This window comes from Microsporum canis, genomic scaffold (assembly GCF_000151145.1).
Source record: "Microsporum canis CBS 113480 supercont1.7 genomic scaffold, whole genome shotgun sequence".
NCBI lineage: Eukaryota > Fungi > Ascomycota > Eurotiomycetes > Onygenales > Arthrodermataceae > Microsporum > Microsporum canis.
In genome coordinates this window covers 896,961-921,977 of record NW_003299163.1, presented here as the reverse complement: position 1 = coordinate 921,977, position 25,017 = coordinate 896,961, and the positions used below count along the sequence as shown (strand labels likewise).

Below are 25,017 nucleotides of genomic sequence, written 5' to 3'. Positions count from 1 at the left end.
GTGGAATGTCTGTAAAAGGTTGCCTGCATGTGGATAGTCTGATACAACATCGAATTGTTTGTCCGTTTCCTTGTGAAGTGTGGATAAAAAGGATTATATGAGTACGGTTAATGTCCGAGTTGAGCTGTAGGGATCGTTTCCTTCCTCGTCTCCACTGCCCGAAAGCCACGACGATCTAGTGGGTCTTCCTCCCCATCTTGGTAATAATTGGACCCTCGACCTAACTGGTTGGTGGTGACTGAGATTTTTTCTGGATACTCTTTAAGGGCGCCCGTCTCCCTTGAATCCACTTCCAGGTTGGTTTATGGAGGTTGTGCATGGGAGACGGCCTCACAGTGCATATATGTACTCCGTACATACTCTGGACAGTACATAGTAAGCATATATCCACTAGTACCCGCTCTTCTTACATAGTAAGTAGGAAAATTGAGTTCACAATAACGTCATTGATGTAGGCCGACGGAGTCGATTCTCCATACCACGAAAATTCTAGGGCGGAACAGAGCAGAAAGCAATAGGATTCGAGGGTTCAGACACGGTTTCAACTCTATCATGCAGACCTTCTCCGAGAAAAATATCCCTCCCGCGGTTTTCAGTCCTTTTTGAAAGAAGATCCCATCTCTAGAAACGGAAACCAGCGATTATCCGTACGAAGGAAGATAACAGCCGTGGTAACATAACGGAGAGCTTCATAGTGCATTTACCATTGCATTGATAAAAAACCGAATATTTTATTCCGGCATGTCTCGCAATATCACTTTCAAATTGAGCAACGGTGTCACCATTCCGGGGTTGGGATTTGGTACATTTTCCAACGAAGGGACCAAAGGAGAGGCATATAAAGCCGTTCTTCATGCATTGCGGACTGGGTACAGGCATCTCGACTGCGCCTGGTTTTATTTGAACGAGGATGAGATTGGACAAGCCATCCATGATTTTCTCAAGGAAAATACCGGCGTAAAGCGATCCGATTTATTCATCACTACCAAGGTCTGGAATCATTTGCATGAAAAGGAAGAGGTGGCCTGGTCTTTGGAAAATTCATTGAAGAATCTTCAGCTGGATTATGTCGACCTCTTCCTAATCCATTGGCCTATCGCCTGTGAAAGAGATGACAAGTACATGCCAAAGATCGGCCCTGATGGCAAGGTATGATAATCCATTGAAGGATCAGTGCATAGAGGGTTGAGATACTAAATAAGTATTTTGTGAGCAGTACGTTATTAAGAAAGAGTTGACCAAAAACCCTGAGCCCACCTGGCGTGCAATGGAGGAGCTGTACGAAGCTGGTAAGGCGAAAGCGATTGGACTATCGAACTTCACCATTGCAGGTGTGAAGCAGATCCTCTCATTCGCCAAAGTACCGCCACACGCCAACCAGATCGAAATTCACCCGTTCCTTCCAAACACCGAGCTTGTCGAGTTCTGCTTCTCGAAGAACATCATGCCACAGGCATACTCACCGCTTGGATCCCAAAACCAAGTCCCAACAACTGGTGAGAAGGTCGGGACCAATGCTACACTGAATGAAATTGCGAAGAACGGTGGGCACACCTTAGCACAGGTGTTGATAGCCTGGGGAGAGAGAAGAGGTTATGTGGTTCTACCAAAGAGCTCAAACCCTCAACGAATTGAAAGCAACTTTAAGGAAATCGAGCTGTCCGACGAAGAATTCGAGGCTGTCAACAAGGTATCCCAAGGTAGACATACTCGATTTGTTAATATGAAGGACACTTTCGGTTATGATGTCTGGCCAGAGGAAGTTACGCAGTAAACTGCTTGCTTGGACGAAAGGCCAGCCTAAAACCCGAATATTGAGTCTTCGGATAGACTCATTAATATATAGCGCAACGAATCCGCCATATACAAAAAAGTGGTTTATGCTCGGAATAATTAGCATGATCCTTGGCAATGAATAATTAATAAGATGAAGTCCAGGCAGTATCTTTTTTCTGTGGTTCGAGATCGCATGATGTTGGAAACTCGCCCGAATGTGCCACTTTTCCGAATATTGGTAACAGTGATCAGATCGGGTATTAAGTTGTCCTCGGATACATATCTCAAGAAACACCAGATAACAGTCTATGGAGATCCGAAGAATAATAACCTTATCAGGTAACGCCCTGTTCAGCGGTTCTGTGCACATTTCCACGCTAGCTTGCCGAAACGTCGTGTCTTCTCAGCCTTCAAAGGCTCATGACTTTTTTGTGTGGGATGGCAAGGGTCCAGTTTCCAGCAATGCTGCACCGCCATGTTTCCCACACGATTAGCGGGCCAAATTATCGACTTGTAGCGCATTAGCCTTCAGTTTATCAGTTGCCCAACCCCATCATCCGGCAGCCATAGTCTGGGATGGCGTAATATATTTTGGTTCTCATAACTACACTCCGTACATAGCACATGGGGAGGACTCCTGATCACTTGGTTGACCGAGATAGAGCAAGCTGGAGAGTTGTCGGTAGTTACTCGGCACAGAGTGAGCAGAATGATAGATAAGAAGCTTGCTTCGCCCACCCTGTGCGAATCTCCGTGACATCCGCGAGATCTGGTGTGGCTCTGCAGCAACAAAAGCTGCCAAGGGACATGGATGGCCCCGTATGCTGTGGGCCTGTAGCAGTCCTTCGGTGCTGTGCAGCCACAATTCCATGACGATTAGTTGATGCGCATAGAAGGGGGGTACCTTTTCCACGTACACAGTTGATGGAAATCACTGACTGGCCGAGTTGAAGGGCATGGTAGCGTTCAGCTGAGCCGTTAGAATCCTTCGAAAGAGCTAGATCTCTTTAATTAGAAAAGTAACAGCGTAGTTTCGGGGGTGTCCGGTTTGTGGGCGGCGTGGAGTTGCTTGGTGTTAGTTGTAGTTTTAGTTGGAAGCTGATGTTTTTGGACCCCGATTTGGTAAGTCGTCATCATGCACAAAAATAAAAATAAAAATAAGGGCAGGTTTTCCCTCTTCTTTTCCACCACATTTACATATTTTTATCATCCTTCGTTTCTTCGTTACGTTTCTCTCGCGGGTTCGACGACGAGTTTCTCGAGCAGGTTTGCTTATATACGGTCGTTTGACTGCACTTAAAACCCCTGGAGAGCTAGCCAGCTAAGCCAGCAAACTACGTATATGCAAGCTACTCCGTGGCCAACTGCTAAACCAACACGGCCGCTGCCATCCTATACCTCTTTGCCGGCCGTTCCAGCACGAAGTAGAGCCTGCTAGCAGGCCCTGTCGCAATTTCCATCCTTAATTCTCCTATCCGCGGAGCTCCGTTCCAATCCGCAGACTTAGCACGTACATGCTTAACCGCAACGCCGGCATCTAGATATCAAACAATAGTCGAAGAACTACGAGGATGGGTGTCGATACTAAGAGTGGTGTAAACGGGGAGAAAGAAATGAAGGGGAACGGAAGCTCCTCTGCCCAGATACTGTCCGGAAAACAGGAACACTGTATGTACTTTTCCGAAGGATGGCCTCTATATCTCCAGTAATGCTCACAGGCCGGCTAATATTTTCCAAATGATTCTCAGACCTAAAGCGAGAATTGATCGGTAGCCAAGTTTCGAGCGAGATTGTAGAGCTCAACTCCCCTACTGCGTTACGACGATTTGGCGCACCGTTTAAATCAGACTTTGGAGAAATAGCGCCTGTCGACTCGGAATTGCCAATTCTACGCTATATATTCGTTAACCATGTCCGGAATTTCCCCTTTTTAGATAAGGCGCACGAGAAAGAATTCTGGCAGGACCGGCTACAAGTGGTACGTTTGAATGCTGCAGGCCAGCGGCTGGTCCCTAGATAATGCCCGGTGTCTGAAGTACCACATAGTATCTATACTGATGTTCATCCTGTCGAGGTATTAGTTTCTAGAGTCCTTTGCCAATAAGAATATCTCGTCAAGTGAGGATCGTCATGAAGAAACTAAGAGACGGAAACTTGCGAAGAAATGTGAAAAAGTAGTTGAGCTGATGATGGTTTCGGGGATACCAACTTCCTCAGGATATGAGGAAAGAATACGCTTTTCAGAAATGGAGGTCGTCGACAGAAGTGCAAACGAGCAGGGGTTGCTTGTCAATATGCCTGAAGGGAATGTTATAAACGGCTGGGACGTGAACATTGCCGCAGTTAGGACGACTCTTGTAAGACGAACTTTAAGGTACCATCAACACGCGGTATGTAAACAGCCTCCCGCTTTTGTTGCTTCAGGCACTAGTTCTCATTGATGATTTGCAGGAATTCCTGATTCGAGTTCGTCAAGAAAATGGCTCCAGTATATACATTGGTCGGCGCTTTGGTGACTTCGCGAGATTGCACAAAAATCTACGAGCAGAGCTCCCAGGGAAGGTCATACCTCCTCTCCCAAGGAAAAACAAAAACTCAGTATCGTCATCGTTTCTTGGTTCAAGTATAGATGACGATGCATCGTCGACATCGTCCGTCAATACCCTAGAGACAAGCGAGAATCAGTCTACACGAAATCTTGTTGTTCCGGGAACCCTAAAGCACAAGTCTTCTATCTCCTCTCTTAAATCTATAGGATCACTGTCACCCAGAGCATCAGGGGAATTGCAGAGTGAAACTGTCTCGTTGTACAGAGAAGAGCAACGAGTCTCCCTTCGCGCTTTTTTGAGATTAATTCTACAAAACAATAGAATAGCCTCGTCAAAAGCTATGAGGGAATTTCTAACGGACAAACCGATTACCTTGAACGAAGAAGAACAAATTGATATTGAAAGAAGAAAAGAGCTTGATGCAAAACGGATTGAGGAGCAAAAGCGCTTTTATGAGATTGCGCGTAAACGTGCCCGTGAATTAGACGTCTACATGGAGCAATTCAGGCAAGATATTGTGGAAAGGAGTAAGTCAACTACTGTTTAGCAATTTTGCAGCCCTCTTCTTGGGATACACAGTTAACCTTTCCAATTTTTAGATGGCCTCACGAAGCTCTTCCAAGAGATCAGAGAAAAGGACTCCGTAGAAGCTTTGAGCCCCCAATATCAAAAATTTGCAGAATGGCTGCGTATTGAGTAAGAATTTCACTCCCTCTTCGTATTTTATTTACTGCGCTTTATGTTTCTAATACCGACAACCTACAACAGGGTCGCCGCCACATTATACCATATTTTCTTAGCCGAGGATAACTCACCCGAGCTATTTGCTCAGGCTAAAAGAATACATTCTCTGGTCCCTTATTCCATCCTAAAGAATGTCATTCGCATTGCTAATCCTGCCGCTGTTATGGCTGGGGTACTAGATCTTTTCCTTGCTCAGCCATTTGGGGCTAGATCACTCCTGCAACGTATTTTCTCCATGGCAATTCAAGACGGCGTGAAAGCGTTCCAGAAGTCTGTTGATAGCTTAGCAACTAGGATTGAGGATAATATCCTAGTAGACAAGCTTCGAGCATTTACGGAAGCTGATGAGGGAGTGAAAAATGAACTTCGTGCTGAAGCAGAGGCAGAGAGCGTCGACATCGTTGTTGTAGTTCTGCGGTCAGAGTATTTTCAACCAGAACTCACAGTACGGCAGATTGAAAAAGTGTTCAATTCTTACGTCGCTTGGGTGAGCGCGGTTGAAAGTGTACGTTTTCTAACCTCCCTTTATGTGTCCTGCTCTGCTTACTTACCTATCATAGCTCCATGACCCTGAAATACAGCAAGGTGCCCAGTGGTTCTCGTACTTAAAGCAGCTCTTGAAGGTGCTTACAAGGCAGAGAGATAAGACAATGATGCTGAATATCATTGAAGAGGTAAGGCTACTGCTTTCGTTTGACATCAAAATTATGTACCTACTGACGTTGGAGCAGCCTGTGACACTACAACTTTTCCGCGACCTATTCACCATCTTTTACGAACCGTTAGTCCGTGTTTACAAGTCAGCAAACGTCTATAATAGCATTACGGACTTTGCCGACTTTGCAAATGATGCTATTGCTGTGATCGAACGCGCTCAAAGACAGGATATTTCCGCTGACCCAAACCAAACCGTTCAGTCGTTCATCGACCTTTGTACCCGTCATCAACAGAGTTTCTATAAATTCGTTCATGAAGTTCATATCCATGATAACGGATTGTTTGCATCACTGATGACATGGCTGGAAGACATTCTCAAGTTTCTCCGTGAGGGGCCAGAGAGCGGAGGCACCCTTGACATGAACGCGCTCTTCCAAGGAGCTGTTTCTGCTGGCCAAATCGATAAGAACATTGCCATTGCAGAGATCGATGCTATCATCAAATGGCATTCTGACAGAAAGAAGTGGCATCAGGATAAGACTCGACAGAAGATGGCTGCTGAAGGCTTTAATGAGCAAATACCGGGTGCTACAACGTTTAAAAGCAGCGATTTTGGACTCCATGAGGTAAGCTAGGAGCCCGTTCCCTCCATGTTACTCGCAATGCGAGCTTCATAGCGTGATGTGAATGAACTGACATATTCTCGTAGGCCGACTTGGAAGACCTTGTGATTGAGGATGACGCTTCTGACCCGTCTGACGAAAACTCAGAAGACGATGATATGGACCCTATAGCATTTGAACGTAAACGCCGCGCTAAACACCAAGACCGCCTGCGTCGCACTGCAGGTGAACCTGTGAAGCCTAATGTATCAGAGATATTGAAGTTACGAGAATCCTTTGGGTCGATGTTGAGGATGGTCCTCGCTGGTTAGAGAATAGGCTATGGAGTTTCTCTCCATTTTCTGGCTCTAGATCTCATTTTGTCGGTACTCTTTGGGTTATATACCCGGTGGCCTCGATAGGTATTAAAAGCATTCGAGGAAGAGTTTTACAAAAGTGATGAAGCATATAGGAAACATGTTCGAGGCATCGTGCGGCGAACTTCTTTACATGTAAAAGGTGCCTGCTAAACATGAATGTATAACCTCGATATAAATGATACACAACTACCCCTGACCCTCGTTTAGGCTTGCGGCTCATGTAGAGCGGCCTTGGCCTTGAGCTAGATGGATAAGATAAGCTGGTTGCCATGACTACTGCAAATATTCGACGATATAGCATATCTGACGGCTTTTGCTCGTTTTGACGCTCATGACCTACAGATCCTGGGATGTCGATTCAGGCTGGCAGCCAGGCTTCTCCTAGTCAACGGCCTTCCTGGACCGGGAGGAGGCCTGAAACCATGCGAGGCCTTCTCGTCGAGGGGAAATGGAAGTGCGATTGTGAACCTCGCCGAGCAGCAAGTCATTTAGAGACGAAGAACGGAGGCAAGAATCACGGACGTTGGTGTAAGTGAATAATCCTCTCTCCTAGGAGATTTTACTTCTATTGACAACTACTTGTGCGTCATAGTCTACACTTGCTCAAAACCACGGGATAAGGGGTGTGGATTCTTTCTATGGGATGATGCTGCAAAGGAGAGGGAAGCAGCGCAGAAACCAGTGGATGATGGAAAGGATAACGCCGACGTTCCAGAAGCCGCATCAATTCAAACTCGGCAGGACAATGCAAAGTCACGGCCCATATTACGAACACCAAAGGCGAACCGCATCCGTGAATCGATACTTCGTGGTGGGCTCTTGACGCCAGAGTCTCACGAAAAGAGGAAGAGAGATGCAGATATAACTGACTATTTGGATCAATACCAAAGTCCTACCAAGCGAGGGAGACTAGACTTACTCACCTCACAAGCAATAGAACCGGATGTCAGCCCCTTTACAGATAAACAGGACATTTCATACCCATCTTTAGCTTCAAGGCTCGATGTCATGGATGCAGAACCGATTTCGCGACCATCACTATTCTCTACCCCCAAGAAAGCCACCACTCCCCCAAGAAGTGTAGTGCACACAGATAAGAAAACACCCTTAAATCTCCCGACAACACCGACTCCTTCGCGCTTTGTATCCTCGTCCTTTTACTCTAACTCTTCGGAGGGAAATAATACAAGAGCTCAGCACTGCGAACTAACGAAGAAGGCTCTCGATATACTAGAGTCTCACAAAACTGATTTATCTCCCAAGGCGAAGCAGGATTTGGCTGGGCTGCTTGATAGGAACGACCTGCGAACTCTAGGAATCATCAAAGGAAGGGATATTTCAAGATTAGCTATCAAGGAACGAGAGAGTCGCATAAAGTTGCTAGAGAGAAGAGTGGCACTCTTGGAGGCGGAGAGGGAATCCTGGAAGGCATTATCATTAAATGGACCTTCTAACCATCCCGATATTTAGAGTAGCAACGACGGAGAATTCAAAGAGGCTCAATAATGAGATGGTATGCTTTCATATATACGGCAAATTGAGCGCAGCTTTAGTGAAATTAAGGAAGAATTGTAATTTTTACTTTGAATTATTATTTTCATTTCACATGTAAAGATGGGCACCAATACAAAAATATTCACAATAACAGCTTAGCCGATGAGCCCCCTGTGATAAATAGATGGTAAATTTTGTAGCAAAAAAAGTAGTTCATCTGCAAATTATTTGGATAAAACGCAGTGAGAATAGAACAAATATAACATTATGAATGCATGAAGTGAAGTGTGTATATATTGGTGTGCATAATTATAATAGTGGAACGTGAATGTTGCCGGTAAATGAAGGTATGGCAACTAATTTAGAGGGCAGCGATCATGCCCAGGCCACCAGCAAGGATGGGAAGGACATTGGCAGCGAGGGAGCTAGCACCGTTGTTCTGAGGAGTATCTGGTGAAGACGATGGAGAGGATCCAGTGCGGTCAGTGGATGTTGGGAAAGAACTTCTAGAGGAAGATGTAGCGGTTGAAGAGCTGGAGGAAGAAGTAGTGGTGCTATCATCGGAGCTAATACCTCTGCAGTCAGGGTTTGTGGAGCCCTACTTAGTGTTAGTAGGGGAATATTGTACATTGGGTTAATATTATAGTGGATTGGAATGATACTTACAGGAGCACAGCAAAGAGTTCCAGACTTAGAGCACTTCCTGCCCAGATCACAGTGGCCTAAAAAAAATAGGTTAATATATGTTCGACAATTTTAATGCTTCAAGTTTGAGTGAACTTACTGCCAGTGTTGGCACAGCAGGTTTCTCCCGCGGTAGGATTGTAGCAGCTGTCAGTACCGCACACTTTGTTACCGGGTCCATAGGTGCGAGCGCAGCTTTCATCGGTAGCACCGCTGCTACCAGAGCCACCGGAGCCACCAGAGCCGCCAGAGGAACCGCCAGATCCACCGGAGGGGTTGCAGCTAGAGTACTTTGGGTCGTCTGGGTTGTAGCACTTGGTAGAATCACCAGGGCATTCTCTGTAACCGCTACCGAAGCAGCTCTGGCAGGTAACACTTTTGCCGGAGCACGAGTCAGAGCCACCTGCGCTTCCGCCAGAGCTTCCACCGGAGGAACCACCAGAGCTTCCGCTGCAGCTAGAGTAGTTTGGGTCGTTTGGGTTGTAGCACTTGGTCGAGTCATCAGGGCATTCCCTGAAGCCGCTACCGAAGCAGCTCTGGCAGGTAACACCCTTACCAGAGCAGTGTTCGTCGCCGCCAGCGCGAGCAAAGATGTTGCTACGGGCCTTCAAGTTGTTACCAGTTCGGCTGAGAGAGTGAGCGCTCCTGGAAGAGGCAGAGGAATCGTCCGGGCCAGAGCCAGCAGCGACCAATGTCGCTCCAAGGAAGAGGAGGGATGCAAAGGAGAAACGCATTGTAGAGGCGAGATATTATATTATAGGGTATATATGAACAATGGTTATTTACCAAGAAAAAAAAGAACGACTGAAGTTGGTAGAGTTGAGTTGGACTGCCCTTCAGCAAAACTGGGTTGGAAAGGCAGAAGAAAGCGAGAAGGAAGTATTATATACAGATTGAGCACCTATCCTAAAAATACTTATATCTCAGGTATGATGCTGGATGGCTCCGCAGCTATTCCGTATTGGGTAGTAGCTCGCTTCAAGATCCCATGCATTTTGCTGTGGAAGATGAGGCTATGTTCTGATCATCAGGGTAGATATCAATATAATTGGCCGGGAAGTGAAGCCCTCCATTCAGAGCGATGGAGGGAGGAGGAAAACTTTGGCTCTGGCTTGGAGAAAGGCGCATGTGGAGTTGGGCACTAGTCTAGGGAAGGGAAGAGCTCTATTGCTTGGAGCCCCTTTCTCATCGCTCCTCGTATCCGCGACGTTGTTAGCCTTGACAATATCTGGTATCCACAAGGCTCTATCACAAAAGGAACTGAGGAAATAGGGGCAAATACGAGCTGGAATGGCTTACTATGTAAGTGCCGATCGGAATTAATATTTTATGCAGTTTCCCGAGTCATAGTAAGAAGCCGTTTGGTTCGAACGCAGCAGAGCGGTCCAGTATAACATATCATCTCGAGTATGAGACTTGTCTTGCGTTCGCCAGGGCCTGCAAGTAGGCGAGGTGAAGGAAACTCCATCCAAACAAACAAGAGAGCCCAAGCGGAAGAAATAAGTAGGTTAAGCTAAAAGCTTGGCACCTTTGAGCCTCCTTTTCTTCCCTCGTCTTCTCCGTATCGCCCGCGCAAGGTCCAACCCCTGGCACTCACAACACTGTTCGCTTCTCCTTTCTTCAGCCTCTTTTCTCGTGTATCCTCTACGGCCGCTGTTTAATCCGCCCTCTCTGTGTTTTATGTCTGATAGTATAATGGCTTCTGAACAGAGGGCTCCGTACTCCGTAGAGTTGGTCACCTTTGCCTTGGGGAAAGTAAGATGCTAATTAAACTAGTGTATCCACTAGTTTATTAATAGCATCTCAGCCTACCAAAGTGTGCCAGTCTGGGGTATTCTGAACGGAATATTTAGATGAGGATGGGACATCTTTCCGTCCCAGCTGAGGATGAGACGGATATGCTCCGCAACCTAGCACCACCTGCCAGTCAGGATCGGTGTGTTTGACAGTGCTCGGTTGAAAAGTTTTGCTACCTCACCCTTGATGGGTAACATTCTTGGCGACCTCGTTCCGCCGGTTCGATGACTGGTGGTTTAGGTCCATCGCAAGATATTCGGTAAACCTAAACAGCTCACTCATTTCTCTTTCGAGATCACAAGCTACAAGCTGAGGCTCAGCGGTCGTTATACCAGCCCGCGATAATTGGCTATTTTCACCAAGCCGAACGCCAAGACTCAGCACTTACTCTGATTCGGCCTTCTGCTGTTGTGAAAAAAAAAAAAAGACCAAACATGCAGAGCACAGAGCCCAAGGATGCCGTATCTGTCCAAAGGAATGGAGCATATACTACTATGTAGGTGGGTGCTGGGCCCTCCACCCCGTATTGAAGGCAGGAAACATCGTAACTGAGTCAGGCTCTTTGGTGCAACTGACAACGCATCACCTGATCGTTCATCGCAGCGACTTTTTCATATCTGTTTGTTCTTTTTCTAGCATGAGACTTTGTCGCCATACTATGTATGGTGGCGAGCGCACCAGTCAAATATGACGCTGGTTTGGAGAGAGCTTGTTGTTGTCAATATTTTACTACCAACCGCCAAGGAAGCGTTACCTTTGGTCCTGTCAATCGTTTAATAGTTGCAGCCAAAGGTAAGGTGATCTGCGCCACCCTCCGATCGTTATCCATTTCGAGACAACATCATGTTTCCTGATGATGATGCGCATACCAGATCATCTGGACGGGAAGCGGAAGGCACTCAACATTCCTTTGACTTCTAGCTCTGGAAATATCAACATTCTGGAGTGGCAGAACCTCCCACGAAGATGATATGGCAAGGAAAAGCCGCCTTTTAAAACAAGACCGGCCCCTTGCATACTTTTTTATTGCATCTGTTCCTTCATGCCGAGACCAACTTGCGACGGGTTTCCGTTTGCACTCCTGGAACAGTTAATAATAATGGATCAGTCAATCGCAACGCAAGTAACCCGTACCTTACCCAGGCTTCTTCTTATCAAACCCGATATTGATGTCCTCCAGGCGTTTGCCAGTTTTCTCAAAGTCAATAGCAACAGTCGTCGCTGGCGTATGACGGAGCGAGACGTCTGAGAACTGATTAGATAATCACCTATTATTTCACGTGATGAGGCTCATTATTGCCAAACCTAGTCCAGTCTTTATAATATCGCTAAAGAAGAGACGATTTTACTGGAAAGGTGTTTCCAGGTTCAAAGGATTTTTGCACATCTGCCTCATTTTCCTCCAGACTTCGATTTGGTCAACACATAGCTCTCAAGAGCTCCTCCTTGAAATGAATTTAGATATCCCAATTTCAATAATTAACCCGACTGGCCTCGAGCTGTCTTCTGATAATAACTTGGATTATCGGAATTGGTTTAGTTGCAAAGAGGACCATATCTCCGTGCTCATCCTCGCCTAGGCGTATGTTCTTTCAACCCGATGGGCGGAGCTGATGCCTGGCTCTGTTATTAGATATTCCGGTGGCCAGTTAAGCCTGAATGACGACGATCGGGGTGCCATTTTGGTAGATATCGGCGACGTCAATAGCGAAACAGCAAGGTGGTGGGCGCGGTTTTGGCTCTGAGGGAGGGCTGGAAGGCTTATATAAGTTCGGACCAGGCCATATATAGATCTCCATCGTCGATACTATTGCAGTTGGTCCCGGGCTTTAGGTTGCCATGCCGTGGATCAGATCCTCTAGCATCAACTGAGGCTATATCATCCGCAACTGCACTTCGTCACCTTTTTGAGTACCGTAACCTTCACAATGATATGGATCAGGGCTACGCAGCACTATCTGCAGCCTTAATGCTTCCCCTCTCAAACTCTAGGAGGCATCACATTCGCCTATCAATACCTAAGCAACATGGAGAGAGTACTGGATTAAAGGAGAGGCAAATCGACTATAAGTAGCTACAAACACTCTATTATTTGGATAAGCTACTTATCCTAAGTTGTCATACCAGAGGCATGCACTCATCGTTATCCAGCATCTTCTATGATCTTAGCGTAGCCCGCAATGTGGTAAGCCCATGGCTACAGGCTATTTTTGCTATCCTTGGCTCTGTTGATGATACCACCGATATATATCCTCACAAGAGTTCCGCACCTCGCTTTTCTATGGCCTGGAACTAATCATAACGGGCATCCATAGCAATATTTTGCGAGATGCAAGATTAGGCCTAATCCCAGTTGAACTCCATGCGGCTATATGGACCGGAACAATGCAATCGTTTATACAAGAACCTATAGCCCGACCTCCAATTATAGGGGGCCGTATTTCACGCGCACATGAGTGCCAGCTTTTATATATTATGCAGACAGAATATCATACTCACTAGACACATGTTAGTGGACGCCGTTTGGTGATACAGATCTTGAAGATACTGATGTTAGCATTCACTCTTACGTCAATAATTTTCGATGCAGACTTACATATGTAAGATGGAAATGGGCTAGCGAAGATGGCAAACCAATTCACCATACTTATGACAAGGGGCTCACACCTACTTTCCCAGAGCCACCACAGGAGCTACCTCACATCCCCATCAGTTACAAGGCTTTTGACCTCGAAGAGGAGTCTGCGTCAGAGGATGCTACGCGAAACTTATTCTGCTGGCTATGGCTTGAAGGGTACCCTGGGAACGAAAAGGAAGTATACAGCCACGAGTGGTTTGACCTTGGTGATTCGGGCGAAGCGGACGAAGAAGCGTTATGTGGAAACTCTGAACTCTCCTACTGCAGCAGATGTAGAAGCCTGGGTCGGCCACAGCGTCTTTTAATTTCATGTGAAAGCTGATAATCTTTTGAAAGACTAATTAGTAAAGAACCTCCAGCAATCACATATTCAACTATCATATTATTTTCCGTAGACAATCGCCGTCACCCCCGACCTCAGTGCTATAGTAAGAGTTTTATGAACAACCTATTTTGCTTGTCTGGGAGAAATAGCTCAAGTGTTAAATAGATAGTGGAGATACCCCATTATAGAAACGGGGCCCTGCCGCGGAGTGTACAGCGTACTAATATGTAGACCTGGGCTGGCTTACTTTAACAAAGTTTGTCGTCGTTGCAAGCCAAAATTTCCTCGCACGTGACCAAGATTTGACTGATATCATGACTTTATACGACTTTGATAATTTTATCAATATCAACCGGCCTGACTTTGACTCGAATTTTTGAATAGTTAGTACTGGTATGTGTCAATTTTGACATATATAAAAATTTGATTTTGACTATATCTCCGGCAATGTGCTCATAAACAAACAAATCACCACTCTATATTGCAGAAATTTCTTTCTTATCGATCAAGTTCTTAGATGGATTTGCACACTAAAGTATGGACGATGAATAACCTTCTGAGACACCTGGTATCCTTCAGTAATCAATGAACTAACCGTACTACCTCTGCGCAGACTGCAACCCTCCCGCACGACCATTCTCCCGGCTCCCGAAGCATGTTCCGACCTCCTATCAACCGCGCAATGCGCATACTGGACCGATCTTTCTTCAAGAAAACTATACCTCTCACAGCTGCGACAGTGTTTGAACCGAAGAATCTTGGTCGGATCAAGGATGAACTGGTCAAAAGTAAGGATATACTGAATGCTCCGCGGTTAGCGGCTATTCGATATGTTCAGAACCCCACTACGGAGGAAGACAAGAGTAAAAAGTGCATCTTGTTGCAGGAGAAAGTAAAGGCAAATGATGCGGCTACATGGTCTCCAACAATACAGCAGTTGGTTGAAGCAAAGTCTATGGAGTTGAACCCCTACGATCTTCACCTGGATTATGATTACTGGCTTTATCGTACGTTCACTCAGACCTATCTATGCGATACAACTTCTAACGCGGGATCTTATTCTCAACAGATGATATTCTTGCTTCAATACTGCCAGAGGACCATCTTGAAGAGACACCAGCAGGTTTCAACCAAGTTGGCCATGTTGGTATGTTAAGAGCCCAAAGCCAGGAAAAATGATATACTAATTGCTTGACAATAGCACATCTTAATCTGAGGGAGCAATACCTTCCCTACAAGCTCTTAATTGCTGAAGTTATCCGGGATAAAAACCCCACAGTTAGAACAGTTATCAACAAGGTTGACGATGTTGGCGCAAATAGCCAATATCGCACGTTCGCATACGAACACCTTGTAGGAGATGAAGACATGAACGTTATCCAGCATGAGCAAGGTTGCGAGTTTTCGTTCGACTACTCTAAAGTATACTGGAACTCACGGCTAGGGAATGAACATACCTACCTTGTTGGCCGTTTTAAAGAGGGCGAGGCAGTATGCGATGTCATGGCTGGCGTTGGCCCATTTGCCCTCCCGGCCGGCAAGAAAAAAGTGTTTGTCTATGCGAATGACCTCAACCCTCATGGCTACGAGAAAATGAAGGAAGGCATCGCTCGGAATAAGGTCAGAGAATTCGTCAAGCCATTCAACATGGATGGAGGTGAATTTATTCGGCATGCCACACAGGAGCTATACACCAACGGGCCGCACCCAGTGAAAATATTCCCAAAATTGAAACGCAGCGAGGCAGCCGAGAAGAAAAGAGCTCCTCCACAAATAATCGAATGTCCGCCAACTTTCGATCATTACGTTATGAATCTCCCAGCCTCTGCGATTGAATTTCTCGATGCGTTTATTGGTGTTTATGCGGGCAAGGAGTCTCTGTTTGCACCCAATACCGAACGTAAACGGCCTTTTGTTCATGTGTACTGCTTCTCAACCAACTCTGACGATAATGCGATTGAATATGCGGATATCTGTCAGCGCATTTCTGATACTATACAGTATAAGATAACCCCTGATGATATGCTCGGTGGGACGGGCAACCAAGACCTAGAGCTTGAGATTCGTGATATCAGACTTGTCTCTCCGAATAAGAGGATGTTCTGTGCCTCGTTTAGACTTCCTGCTGAGGTCATCTTTAAGACCTAGTTACGTACTGTGATGGGGCCTTCAATTTGCGCCGTCTGATTTTACGGTTGGTTTAAAAGTGAGCGACATCATTTAGCCACTTCAGCATCTTTAACATTTCTTTCTTTCTTCTTTCTTTGTGAGCATAGAGCTGTGTACGATAGAGTATATATTTCCATACCCTGCATTAAACTACCATCGGCATGGAGTTGGGGGGGAGGCCTTGGATTTTTAAGACATTCCTTTCTTAAAACGTATTAAATTTTCTTTTGCATAAATCCCCTTGAATATATTTTATTCTTCTAAGCTTCTAGCTAACAATGAATATTCTCTTTACATGATGTTGAGCATTAACCATGATAATATCCTTTTCCTAACCTGAACGCCTTGCATAATGCTAAAGTAGTTTTCCCCATCGCCTCAGCTGCGCCTCCCAACCTACTAAGAGCTACTGTTGTCATCCTCTTTGATTATATTGGTCATATCTGCACGGTGTATATCACTCTACGAAGTTCCTTAGTTTGGTGAGCTCATCCAGGAGTTCCTGCAGGTCGGCATCTGAGATCTTGTTTCCAATACTTGGGATAAGAGATTTAGCTTCCTCAGCGTTATCACAGCACAAGCTCCCTGTCATGATAGTTAGATGGTTTGGCAGTCTCATCAGGCGGAAGCCGCGGATCCACGTACCTAGCTGTGACCGCTCAAAAAACTCCAGTTCCGTATGTGCTGACAGGAGGCGTTCAACAGCCTCAATATTCTCTTTCTCCTTGAATCTGGCAAATACTTCGAGGTAGTCTTGTGTTTTGACAAGGGTTCTGGTAAAGATTCCGGGTTAATATGAGGAGTACAGCATCCCAGACAAGGATAGCCAACTCACTCCCGCTCTTCAAACTTGTTGTCTCCCTTTCTTCGCAGGTCGAGCACCTTGTTAATAACTAATCGGGCTTCGGACAGAGATAGGGTCGGCACATGCTGGAATTCGCCGAGCTTGAGCTGTGAGGTAGCTTCGAGTTCACTCTGGGGGAGCTCGCGTTTGCGGTGAGTGGGCTCGGGGAGTGGCGTTGAAGAGCTCATGGTGCCCGTGAGCGTGATGCGGTGTCTCTCTGCGCTTCCCTGGCTGTAAAAACGTAGTCCTCTTGATCCAAGCCGCCTCAATATCAATCTTGTGTCTCTTCAAATCAACCATCGACGTCGCAAAGAGAGAAATCGACACGTGACACGATTAGGTAATGCCATCTTTTCTGTGGCTTTTTTTTGCTTATTGAAGAGTCTCAACTCTTTATATATTTTGTTGGCACAAAAAAGAAAGACTGCAGGAAAACAACCAATTGATGTTTGAAACAATATATATCCCGACCATTATGCCAGTTTCTTATAGATGGAGCTCATCAATTTACTGTCCTGGTGAAGATACGATGCGCTAGGGAGGGTTACGTAAGGTGAGGTTAGTCGCAAATAGGCAATCCATCGGTGCTGGATCATTGGGATTTCAACTTCGATGTTCAAATAATTATTTCTTTTCGCCCCTCGTTCCCCGTCCCGAAGCATAACCAATACGGCACCCTCACGCATATTCCATCTTCGTCGAAGCCGTGCGACTAACCAGCTAACCCTTTGTTATATTCTGCGGGGGGAAGGGGTATATAGTCGGAGAACCTCGGGTTATCATGCTTCGTAATGAGCACGATGTGGAGTTCTCCATACAGAGTTACAGCTGGCCATCCCTGGTGCCAGAGAAGATGGAAGAAGCCAGCTCGGTTACGCGAATATATGCACTATCCGCGCTTGCTGCCAAGGCATGGTCGGGTGTTAATATAAAAAAGTGAAGTGCCGGAAGTGAATTCTAGTTCCCACGGCGCCTGTTGGCCTTTTTCTATATATGTTAACCTGGTTCACCACTCAAGACTTCTTTTCCCTCTTCTTACTCCATGCTGCCCTTTTCGCCTTTTCGTTACCCCGCGTGTTTCAGTAGTAAGAGGGGAAAAAGGGCGTGGGAAGAAGAATAATCTGGATGATGATGTCGAGGGCATTCGAAACGTATACCATCGGACCAGAGAGCCCGGATGTCCGCAGCAAGTATCAGCCAACGGACGAAGTTATATTTCGGAGCCCATTTGGGCCATTCCCCAAGGTTGACCCTGATCTGAGCTTGCATGACTTTTTCTTCCCTCCGGAAAAGCCCCTTAATCAGCCTGACCATGATCTGTACATCGATGGACAGACTGGAAGATCTGTGTCGTTGTATCAGTTCTATGATAAAGTGGTATCCCTATCGAGAGTGCTGCGGCATGATGGACCTAACCCGGTGGGATTAAGGAAATCGCCGGTCGATGATAATGGAAGTGGTGAGATCATCGGGATATTATCAATGAACCATCTCTCATGGCCGCTGCTGGCACATGCATGCTTCCGGTCAGAGCTTGTGTTTGGTAGTATCAGTCCAAATTCGACCCCTTATGAGCTCTACCATGTCATGCGCAAGATGCAGACAACTTCGGTGGCCGTTCATGAATCTCTGCTTCCTTTGTTGATGGAGACTATCCAGAATGGTCCACAAACTGGCAGTGATAGCACACTGGACTTTGTTCTTGACAGTAGAAAGATAATAGTGATAGCAAATGATCCGGCATTGGACACTGTCCAGGGTTATCCCACGGTCGAGTCGTTGGTTCGGCTTGGCTCGACAATACCGGAACGGCCAAGGAAAAGGTCAGGGGGTGACAGGCTGTGCTATCTCCTTCAGTCGTCAGGGACATCAGGATTCCCAAAGGCTATGATGATATCACACAAGAATGCAGTACACACCACCCTGCAGGGCATGATAAACTCGAGACGGACTGCTGAATTTGTAAGTATTCGTATCTTTGATAGACTTTTGTACATGGATATACTGATTATAGATGAAATAGCTTAACATGGAACCGCCATCATCTGTGACACTAGGGATTATCCCAGCGTATCACTCGTTTGGTCTGACATTATATACTCTGCGGGTAAACGTGTTCCGGAGTACCAACATATTGATGTCAAAATGGGACCTAGAGACGGCCCTAAGATTTATTGAGAAGTACAAGGTCACCCTACTCCCGCTTGTTCCTCCGCTTGTCCGACAGCTCGCCCTCTCACCCCTGACGGAGAAGTATGACCTTTCATCTGTGACCGCCGCGGCGAGCGCAGCAGCATACCTGCCGCCAGACGTGGCACACGCACTAGGCAAGAAACTGCCGCAAAATGCTCCAATCCAATCCGGCTACGGCCTCTCAGAGGCTCTCTCTGTCGCCCAACCGGTGGCCGAGGGTCTCTTTGGAATCTCACGCTCCGAACCCGGCAGCATCGGACACCTGATGCCCGGGATAGAGGCAAAGGTGGTTGACCCAGATACGTATGAACCTGTTCCTAAGGGTTCCAAGGGCGAGCTCTGGGTACGTGGCCCCATCGTTACCCCAGGATACTTCAAAGATCGAACCGCCACCGCAAGCCTATTCGCTGAACCGGGCTGGCTGCGAACAGGCGACCTGGTGAGGCGGGGCGCAGACGACCGACTTCACTACCTCGACCGCCTGAAGGAGATGATCAAAGTGAAGGGTCTGCAGGTCGCAGCGACAGAGGTAGAGGATACACTGCTCTCTCATCCGGATAAGCTGGTCCGAGACGCATGTGTCGCCGGTGTCGACAATGGCCGGGGGGACGGAAGCCTCTTCCCTCGAGCGTGGGTGGTTCTATCCGACGAAGGCAGACGACGGCGACCAGACCAGGTCATCCAGCAACTCGACGACTTTGTCAAGAGCCGGCTGTCAAAGTATAAACATCTTGCCGGCGGTATCGAGATAGTCGACCACGTAAGTCAAGCCACGTATCTTTCCTTAATATATAATAATCTTTACTTACCTGGTGTCTAGATACCACGAACACCCTCGGGCAAGATGCTGCGCAGGCAGATGCGAGACAGTTACCACGCTAGGCAGAGAGACAATAGAGACAAGGCAAGGCTCTAGCCGGTGGCTTAGAGACTTCTTTTTATATCTTCTCGCTGGCCCTTTGATGATCATCCCTTTTAAAAATATCTCTTCTTTCTTGCATATTTACCCTTATAGACCTTTAAGCCTTCGAGATAAGATCTGAATTTAGAGTTGTGTTTCATATCTAACGCCACCGGTTGTAAATATAGATTTTTCTATCCTGTAGCTAACATGTTTCATCATAATCCAAGGCTGCAGAGTTGACTGTGGCGACGTGTCTGTACCTGAGTAGACTTGTTCCTGAGCTGAACTATGGTAGAGCAGCCAAGCTCATCTATGCATCCAACTTCTTTTCTTCTTCTTCCACCTCTTCTTCTATCATCTTTGCTTCTTCTTCCTCCTGTCCACTCCTATATAGTCACGTGAGTCTGTTTCTGTTTACCCTCTTTAGGACTAGCGCGACCTGCCACTTTGAGACGAAGTTGAAGCCCCAGAAAAGGAAAAGAAGGGAAAAAAAGACGGAGATGGAACAACAACTACAAGAACAACAACCATCTCTGGGTTGCTGTTAATCCACACGCGCCTCTCTCTCTCTCTCTTGTTTCTGTCTTACACTAGAGAAGCTGGGCTACGTCGCTAGGCCCTTAACTATCGGTCTGCATGCCAAGCAGCTTCGCCGGTTGGTTATCCCTGGGGGAATCAAAAAGCAACTACAACTCCAGCATAAAACTGCTCCTTGACATCACCAGCCCTGGAACCAGTGACAGCACCGGTAAAAGTCGCGAGCTGCTCTGCAAGGTAAGCTGTGGAGGATGCAGTCTTTATGCTTCTGCCCTGCTTTTCATAATATATTATTGCTTTTGGCCCCCATTATCTGCTCTCCTTGTCCCGCTAGCCGCAGCCCAAGAAAAAAAGCCGTTAACCTGCCCTACTCTTGATGACCTTCTGCTGACCACTACAGTATATGGCTTGATAGGATCCTGATAATTGACAAGAACTCCTTCAATTTACGCTCTCCATTGTCTCTCCTTTGACCAGCTTCTGGCTCTTGCAGAGTTAACGATTTAACGAACCACCATCCCCCCAGAGAGGTATTCCCCACTAACCAGCCTCCTAAGATATTATTGATGAAACCTCCCAAGAACCCCTATAGATATATGTTTCTGACTTCTGATAATAACTAGGACTTTTTAGAGTCTGATACACGCGCATACACACATATACACACACTCGTTCACCTTGCTTGACCGTTGAGAGATACACAGACGACATCATTTACCCCAGGTTTTCCTCTACCTTATTAATGCTTAACTACACCTTCGCGTCGCCTAAACTTCTCCTTCTGGCCTTCTAAGCGCTGTACAGGCTGCTTTATCGCGTAATTTGCCCGTCACTTCACGCTCATTCACACCTTGAACCGACGCGCCGTCAACTAAGGGATATATTTATCCTCCCTTTCTCCCCCCTTATTGCTTAATCGACCTATTTGTTGGTACCTTCCGAGGGAAAGACAGCTTTACAAGAATATTAACCTCGGGCGGAGGTTGTTGACGTAGATATGGCGTCTGCCGGTGGCCGTCATATCCCAGCCAACCTGCTCCCGGGAAATCGAGGTGAAGATGGCGGTTTACAGACCACGAACACAAGTGGATTCCAAAGCCAGTCCCCCATAGACAGCCCAGATGCAAGCAGAGGTGCCCCTTGGTCTGATATACCTCCATCTGCTCCTAGCGAGTCCACTGTCAACCCAGAGGAACGATCTTCCAGACAGCCTGATTCCTACCGAAGCCCGGGTAGAAACAAGTCGCGCGATCGACATGGCAATTCAAATGGACCTTCAACTAGCAAGTCTCCCAGTGGTAATACCAGAATCTGCAGAGTCTGTGGAGAAGCTCTGCTCGGACAGTTTGTCCGTGCTTTGGGAGGTACATTTCATCTGGAATGTTTCCAGTGTAAAGTGAGTCTATTTCCGCCATCGAATTGTGTAAAACACATCTGACCATGCAAACAAAGGACTGCGGAGAGATTGTCGCCTCAAAGTTCTTCCCTGTCGACTCCGAAGACGGCACTTCCCAACATCCCCTTTGTGAACGAGATTATTTCCGACGACTGAACTTGCTGTGCTTCGAGTGCGGCGGCGCCCTAAGAGGATCTTACATCACTGCCTTGGATCATAAATATCACATTGAACATTTCACTTGCTCAGTCTGCCCTACTGTCTTCGGAGCCCAGGACAGCTACTACGAACACGAAGGCAAGGTATACTGCCACTACCACTACTCGACGCAGTTCGCTCAACGCTGTAACGGCTGTCAAACTGCAATCCTAAAACAGTTTGTCGAGATATTTCGAAACGGCCAGAACCAGCATTGGCATCCTGAATGTTACATGATCCATAAATTTTGGAACGTGCGCTTATCCCCAAGTGGGAAACCGTTTGAACCTCCAGAGATAGACAGGGATGTCACTACCGAAGAACGAGAGCAGATTCGAGATGATGAAGAGAAGATGGAAGAAAAAGTCTACCGCATTTGGAGCGTACTTTCTGCGTTTGAAGAATCGTCTGCGGCTTGCATTTCTGATATGCTACTACATGTTAGCAATGGTGCATATGTCGATGGTGTAGTTGTTGCGAAAAAGTTCATTTTCCACATCGAGGTCTTGTTCAAGGGTACAGACCAACTTGCGGCTCAGATTTCATTGCTTGGCATAAAAGGTTAGTCTTTACGCCCTTTTTTTTGATACTCTATCGATGATCCATTTTATATTAACACTGGTATAGAAATAGCATATGGCAGAGAGGCGAAGCTTCTTTGTAAGAAGGTTGTCTCCTTCTTTTCTTTACTTTCAAAGACTCAGGAGACTGGCGTTCGGAAACTTGGTGTTACACAAGAACTCCTTGCTCTTGTCACAGGGCTTGCGCATTACTTGAAACTTCTCATCCGCATCGGTCTACAGGGCTCTCTTCGACTAGAGCGTGAGACAAAGTCTCCAGAGGCACTATACAATTTCCTAGATCTGACTGCGGATCTTGAAGAAGTGAACAACATTACAGCCAGTGATCTAAACGCTGATACCTCCCAGCTGGCCAATTCCCAGTCTGATTGCTGTGCCGCTTGCACAGAGCCAATTGATGATGAATGCATTGTTTTGGGCCGGAGACTGTGGCATAAAAAGCCCCCCCACCTTGTCTGTGGTGCTTGTCAAGATGATTTGACCCATAGTCTTGAGCGTGCAAGATGGAGCGAGAAGAATGATCGACCATTCTGTCAAAACTGCGCAGTGCAGAGGGGCCATGACCCTCAGGCTGTTGCTGGATTCGAAAATGTTACGAAGCTCCAACAATATGTCTTCCTCCTTCGAGTGGCCCTTGCAAGGCTCCTTTCCGTCTTGCGATCTGGCGGTACACTCCCACATACATCTGGTATGCTTTTTTACTTTCTACTATTATACGCTGTTTCCCCGATTACTGACAAAATACGTAGATGACCCTAATCTGAAGCAATATGAGGCAAATGATGGCCACCGCATTCCTCCACAAGCTGACCCGCATCTCCCGCCTCAGCGTTCAAATACCCGCTCAATGTCATATACTGGCGAGCCGAACTCAGAGCCCACTCCATCTTCCCTAGAGCAGACAGTTGGCGAAATGCGAAGACTCCGGTCCACTAGGAATGAACGGGCCATATCCACTACATTCAAGAAGGCCCGAACTTCTCGCATAATATCTGGCCCCGAAAGCAGCAGCGTCCAACCAGGTGCTCCTGGTGGAGCTAACAGCTCCCAAAACCAAAATTTCCAGATTGTTGAAGAACGGGATGCTGATGGCGAGCCAGTTGCCGACCTTACCTTCGGAAACCAAGATGCCCTCACATTGGATGATATCCCGAGAATTGTTGCCGCTGAGCAGGCCAAAGAGCAGCGTCCTAATGCCTACAAACATGCTGGCCAGAATCTCATTGGCAGCGGCGGCCCTGCTGCAAAGCTTGTCAATGGTCACCAGCGAGGAGTATCTGTTGACCAACGAGGAGCCATGGAACGGCCTAGGGCAAAGAAATATTTTTCGGAACTATCTGCTTTGGAGTATTTCATCGTTCGACACGTTGCCGTACTTTCCATGGAGCCTTTACTGGAAGGTAGTTTCAATCTAGAGGAACTCTTGGGCCTCATCGAGCCTCGCAAGCCAACTATTTGGAATATATTTAACCGCGCCTTCAAAAATGATCCTCGAAAAGTCGGCAAAAAGAAGGGAGTTTTCGGTGTAGCCTTGGAGGTAATCGTCGAAAGAGACGGCACTGAATCGACTCATGGTGTTGGACCAGGTACACTGCGAATACCCACTTTCATTGATGATGCTATATCTGCCATGCGACAGATGGACATGTCTGTCGAAGGTGTCTTCCGGAAGAACGGAAATATCAAACGTCTCAGAGAAACCGCTGAGCTTATTGACACTAAATATGAGGCAGCTGAGCTGGATAAGGAGTCTGCGGTTCAAGTTGCAGCTTTGATGAAGAAGTTCCTTCGAGAGATGCCTGATCCTCTTCTTACGTTTAAGCTACACAGCTTATTTGTTATTGCGCAAAGTAAGTACATTTTCATCCTATGTGTAATATCTCAGAATACCAGAGCTGATAGCAATTATAGAAATCGCTGATCCGGTGAAACGAAAGCGGGTTCTACATCTCACTTGCTGCTTGCTTCCAAAGTCACACCGAGACACGATGGAAGTACTATTTTCATTCCTTAACTGGGCCTCTTCATTTTGCCATGTTGATGATGAGACCGGTAGTAAGATGGATATTCACAATCTTGCTACCGTTATGACTCCTAATATCCTCTACTCTAATACAAAGGTTGCTGGCGTTGATGACAGCTTCTTGGCTATCGAGGCAGTTACATCCTTGATTGAAAATAATGATACCATGTGTGAGGTAAGTGCCTGCTATTATCCACCCTTTGCATTTTTGAAATCGTCGTGCTGATATTTATATACATTTTACAGGTGCCAGAAGATCTTCTATCCATTCTAACTGATTCGACCCTTTTCAACGGCAGCGCTGAAATCACTACCAAAGAAATCCTGAAGCGTTATGGGGCCTTGGGCAAACTCCCCGTGCCCCAGAGGGCCCCGACTGTCGCGGAAACCATTCCTGTGCGTTCTGGCTCTTCGAAAGGAAATAATTCTCCCATTGCCGCTCGTATTGACACCGATCCATCACAAGCTACAGCCTGGCAGATGCAGAGTTCTGTGAGGCACGTTCACGGGCCTCAGGACCCTAATG

At 46.7% G+C, this 25,017-nt stretch overlaps 9 protein-coding genes across 9 annotated transcripts in view; 7 read left to right on the top strand and 2 right to left on the bottom strand.

The window, feature by feature from the left end:
• Positions 1-741: 741 nt before the first annotated feature.
• MCYG_07522 (GCY) lies at positions 742-1,774 on the top strand (the record flags this gene model as incomplete). Its single annotated transcript, XM_002843693.1, has 2 exons — positions 742-1,149; positions 1,217-1,774. 2 exons carry the CDS (start codon positions 742-744, stop codon positions 1,772-1,774), a joined length of 966 nt encoding a protein of 321 aa, XP_002843739.1.
• Positions 1,775-3,347: 1,573 nt separating this feature from the next.
• Positions 3,348-6,660, top strand: MCYG_07521 (PX domain-containing protein; the record flags this gene model as incomplete). Its single annotated transcript, XM_002843692.1, has 8 exons — positions 3,348-3,444; positions 3,525-3,754; positions 3,858-4,166; positions 4,201-4,852; positions 4,925-5,021; positions 5,094-5,574; positions 5,630-6,352; positions 6,436-6,660. The coding sequence occupies 8 exons, from the start codon at positions 3,348-3,350 to the stop codon at positions 6,658-6,660; spliced, it is 2,814 nt and encodes a 937-aa protein (XP_002843738.1).
• Positions 6,661-7,058: 398 nt separating this feature from the next.
• Positions 7,059-8,178, top strand: MCYG_07520 (PX domain-containing protein; the record flags this gene model as incomplete). The annotated part of the gene is made up of 2 exons (XM_002843691.1): positions 7,059-7,236; positions 7,301-8,178. The coding sequence occupies 2 exons, from the start codon at positions 7,059-7,061 to the stop codon at positions 8,176-8,178; spliced, it is 1,056 nt and encodes a 351-aa protein (XP_002843737.1).
• A 385-nt stretch (positions 8,179-8,563) lies between these two features.
• MCYG_07519 (keratin-associated protein 5-4) lies at positions 8,564-9,620 on the bottom strand (the record flags this gene model as incomplete). The annotated part of the gene is made up of 3 exons (XM_002843690.1): positions 8,564-8,777; positions 8,869-8,905; positions 8,987-9,620. 3 exons carry the CDS (start codon positions 9,618-9,620, stop codon positions 8,564-8,566), a joined length of 885 nt encoding a protein of 294 aa, XP_002843736.1.
• Positions 9,621-12,616: 2,996 nt separating this feature from the next.
• MCYG_07518 (conserved hypothetical protein) lies at positions 12,617-14,026 on the top strand (the record flags this gene model as incomplete). Its single annotated transcript, XM_002843689.1, has 6 exons — positions 12,617-12,753; positions 12,813-12,833; positions 12,999-13,139; positions 13,304-13,605; positions 13,681-13,749; positions 13,878-14,026. 6 exons carry the CDS (start codon positions 12,617-12,619, stop codon positions 14,024-14,026), a joined length of 819 nt encoding a protein of 272 aa, XP_002843735.1.
• A 137-nt stretch (positions 14,027-14,163) lies between these two features.
• On the top strand, positions 14,164-15,794 carry MCYG_07517 (tRNA methyltransferase; the record flags this gene model as incomplete). The annotated part of the gene is made up of 4 exons (XM_002843688.1): positions 14,164-14,181; positions 14,260-14,653; positions 14,716-14,793; positions 14,848-15,794. 4 exons carry the CDS (start codon positions 14,164-14,166, stop codon positions 15,792-15,794), a joined length of 1,437 nt encoding a protein of 478 aa, XP_002843734.1.
• A 478-nt stretch (positions 15,795-16,272) lies between these two features.
• MCYG_07516 (polymerase II polypeptide D) lies at positions 16,273-16,847 on the bottom strand (the record flags this gene model as incomplete). Its single annotated transcript, XM_002843687.1, has 3 exons — positions 16,273-16,400; positions 16,461-16,588; positions 16,651-16,847. 3 exons carry the CDS (start codon positions 16,845-16,847, stop codon positions 16,273-16,275), a joined length of 453 nt encoding a protein of 150 aa, XP_002843733.1.
• A 943-nt stretch (positions 16,848-17,790) lies between these two features.
• MCYG_07515 (4-coumarate-CoA ligase 1) lies at positions 17,791-19,888 on the top strand (the record flags this gene model as incomplete). The annotated part of the gene is made up of 3 exons (XM_002843686.1): positions 17,791-18,621; positions 18,683-19,612; positions 19,868-19,888. 3 exons carry the CDS (start codon positions 17,791-17,793, stop codon positions 19,886-19,888), a joined length of 1,782 nt encoding a protein of 593 aa, XP_002843732.1.
• Positions 19,889-21,290: 1,402 nt separating this feature from the next.
• The window catches only part of MCYG_07514 (rho-GTPase-activating protein), a gene marked incomplete at both ends in the record, with an annotated part of 3,934 nt that continues 207 nt past the window's right edge, over positions 21,291-25,017 (top strand). The window contains 6 exons of the mRNA XM_002843685.1: positions 21,291-21,689; positions 21,746-22,448; positions 22,515-23,156; positions 23,218-24,318; positions 24,380-24,666; positions 24,738-24,983. Of these exons, the coding sequence (XP_002843731.1) occupies positions 21,291-21,689; positions 21,746-22,448; positions 22,515-23,156; positions 23,218-24,318; positions 24,380-24,666; positions 24,738-24,983 (3,378 nt within the window). The remainder of the gene's footprint in view (positions 21,690-21,745; positions 22,449-22,514; positions 23,157-23,217; positions 24,319-24,379; positions 24,667-24,737; positions 24,984-25,017) is intronic.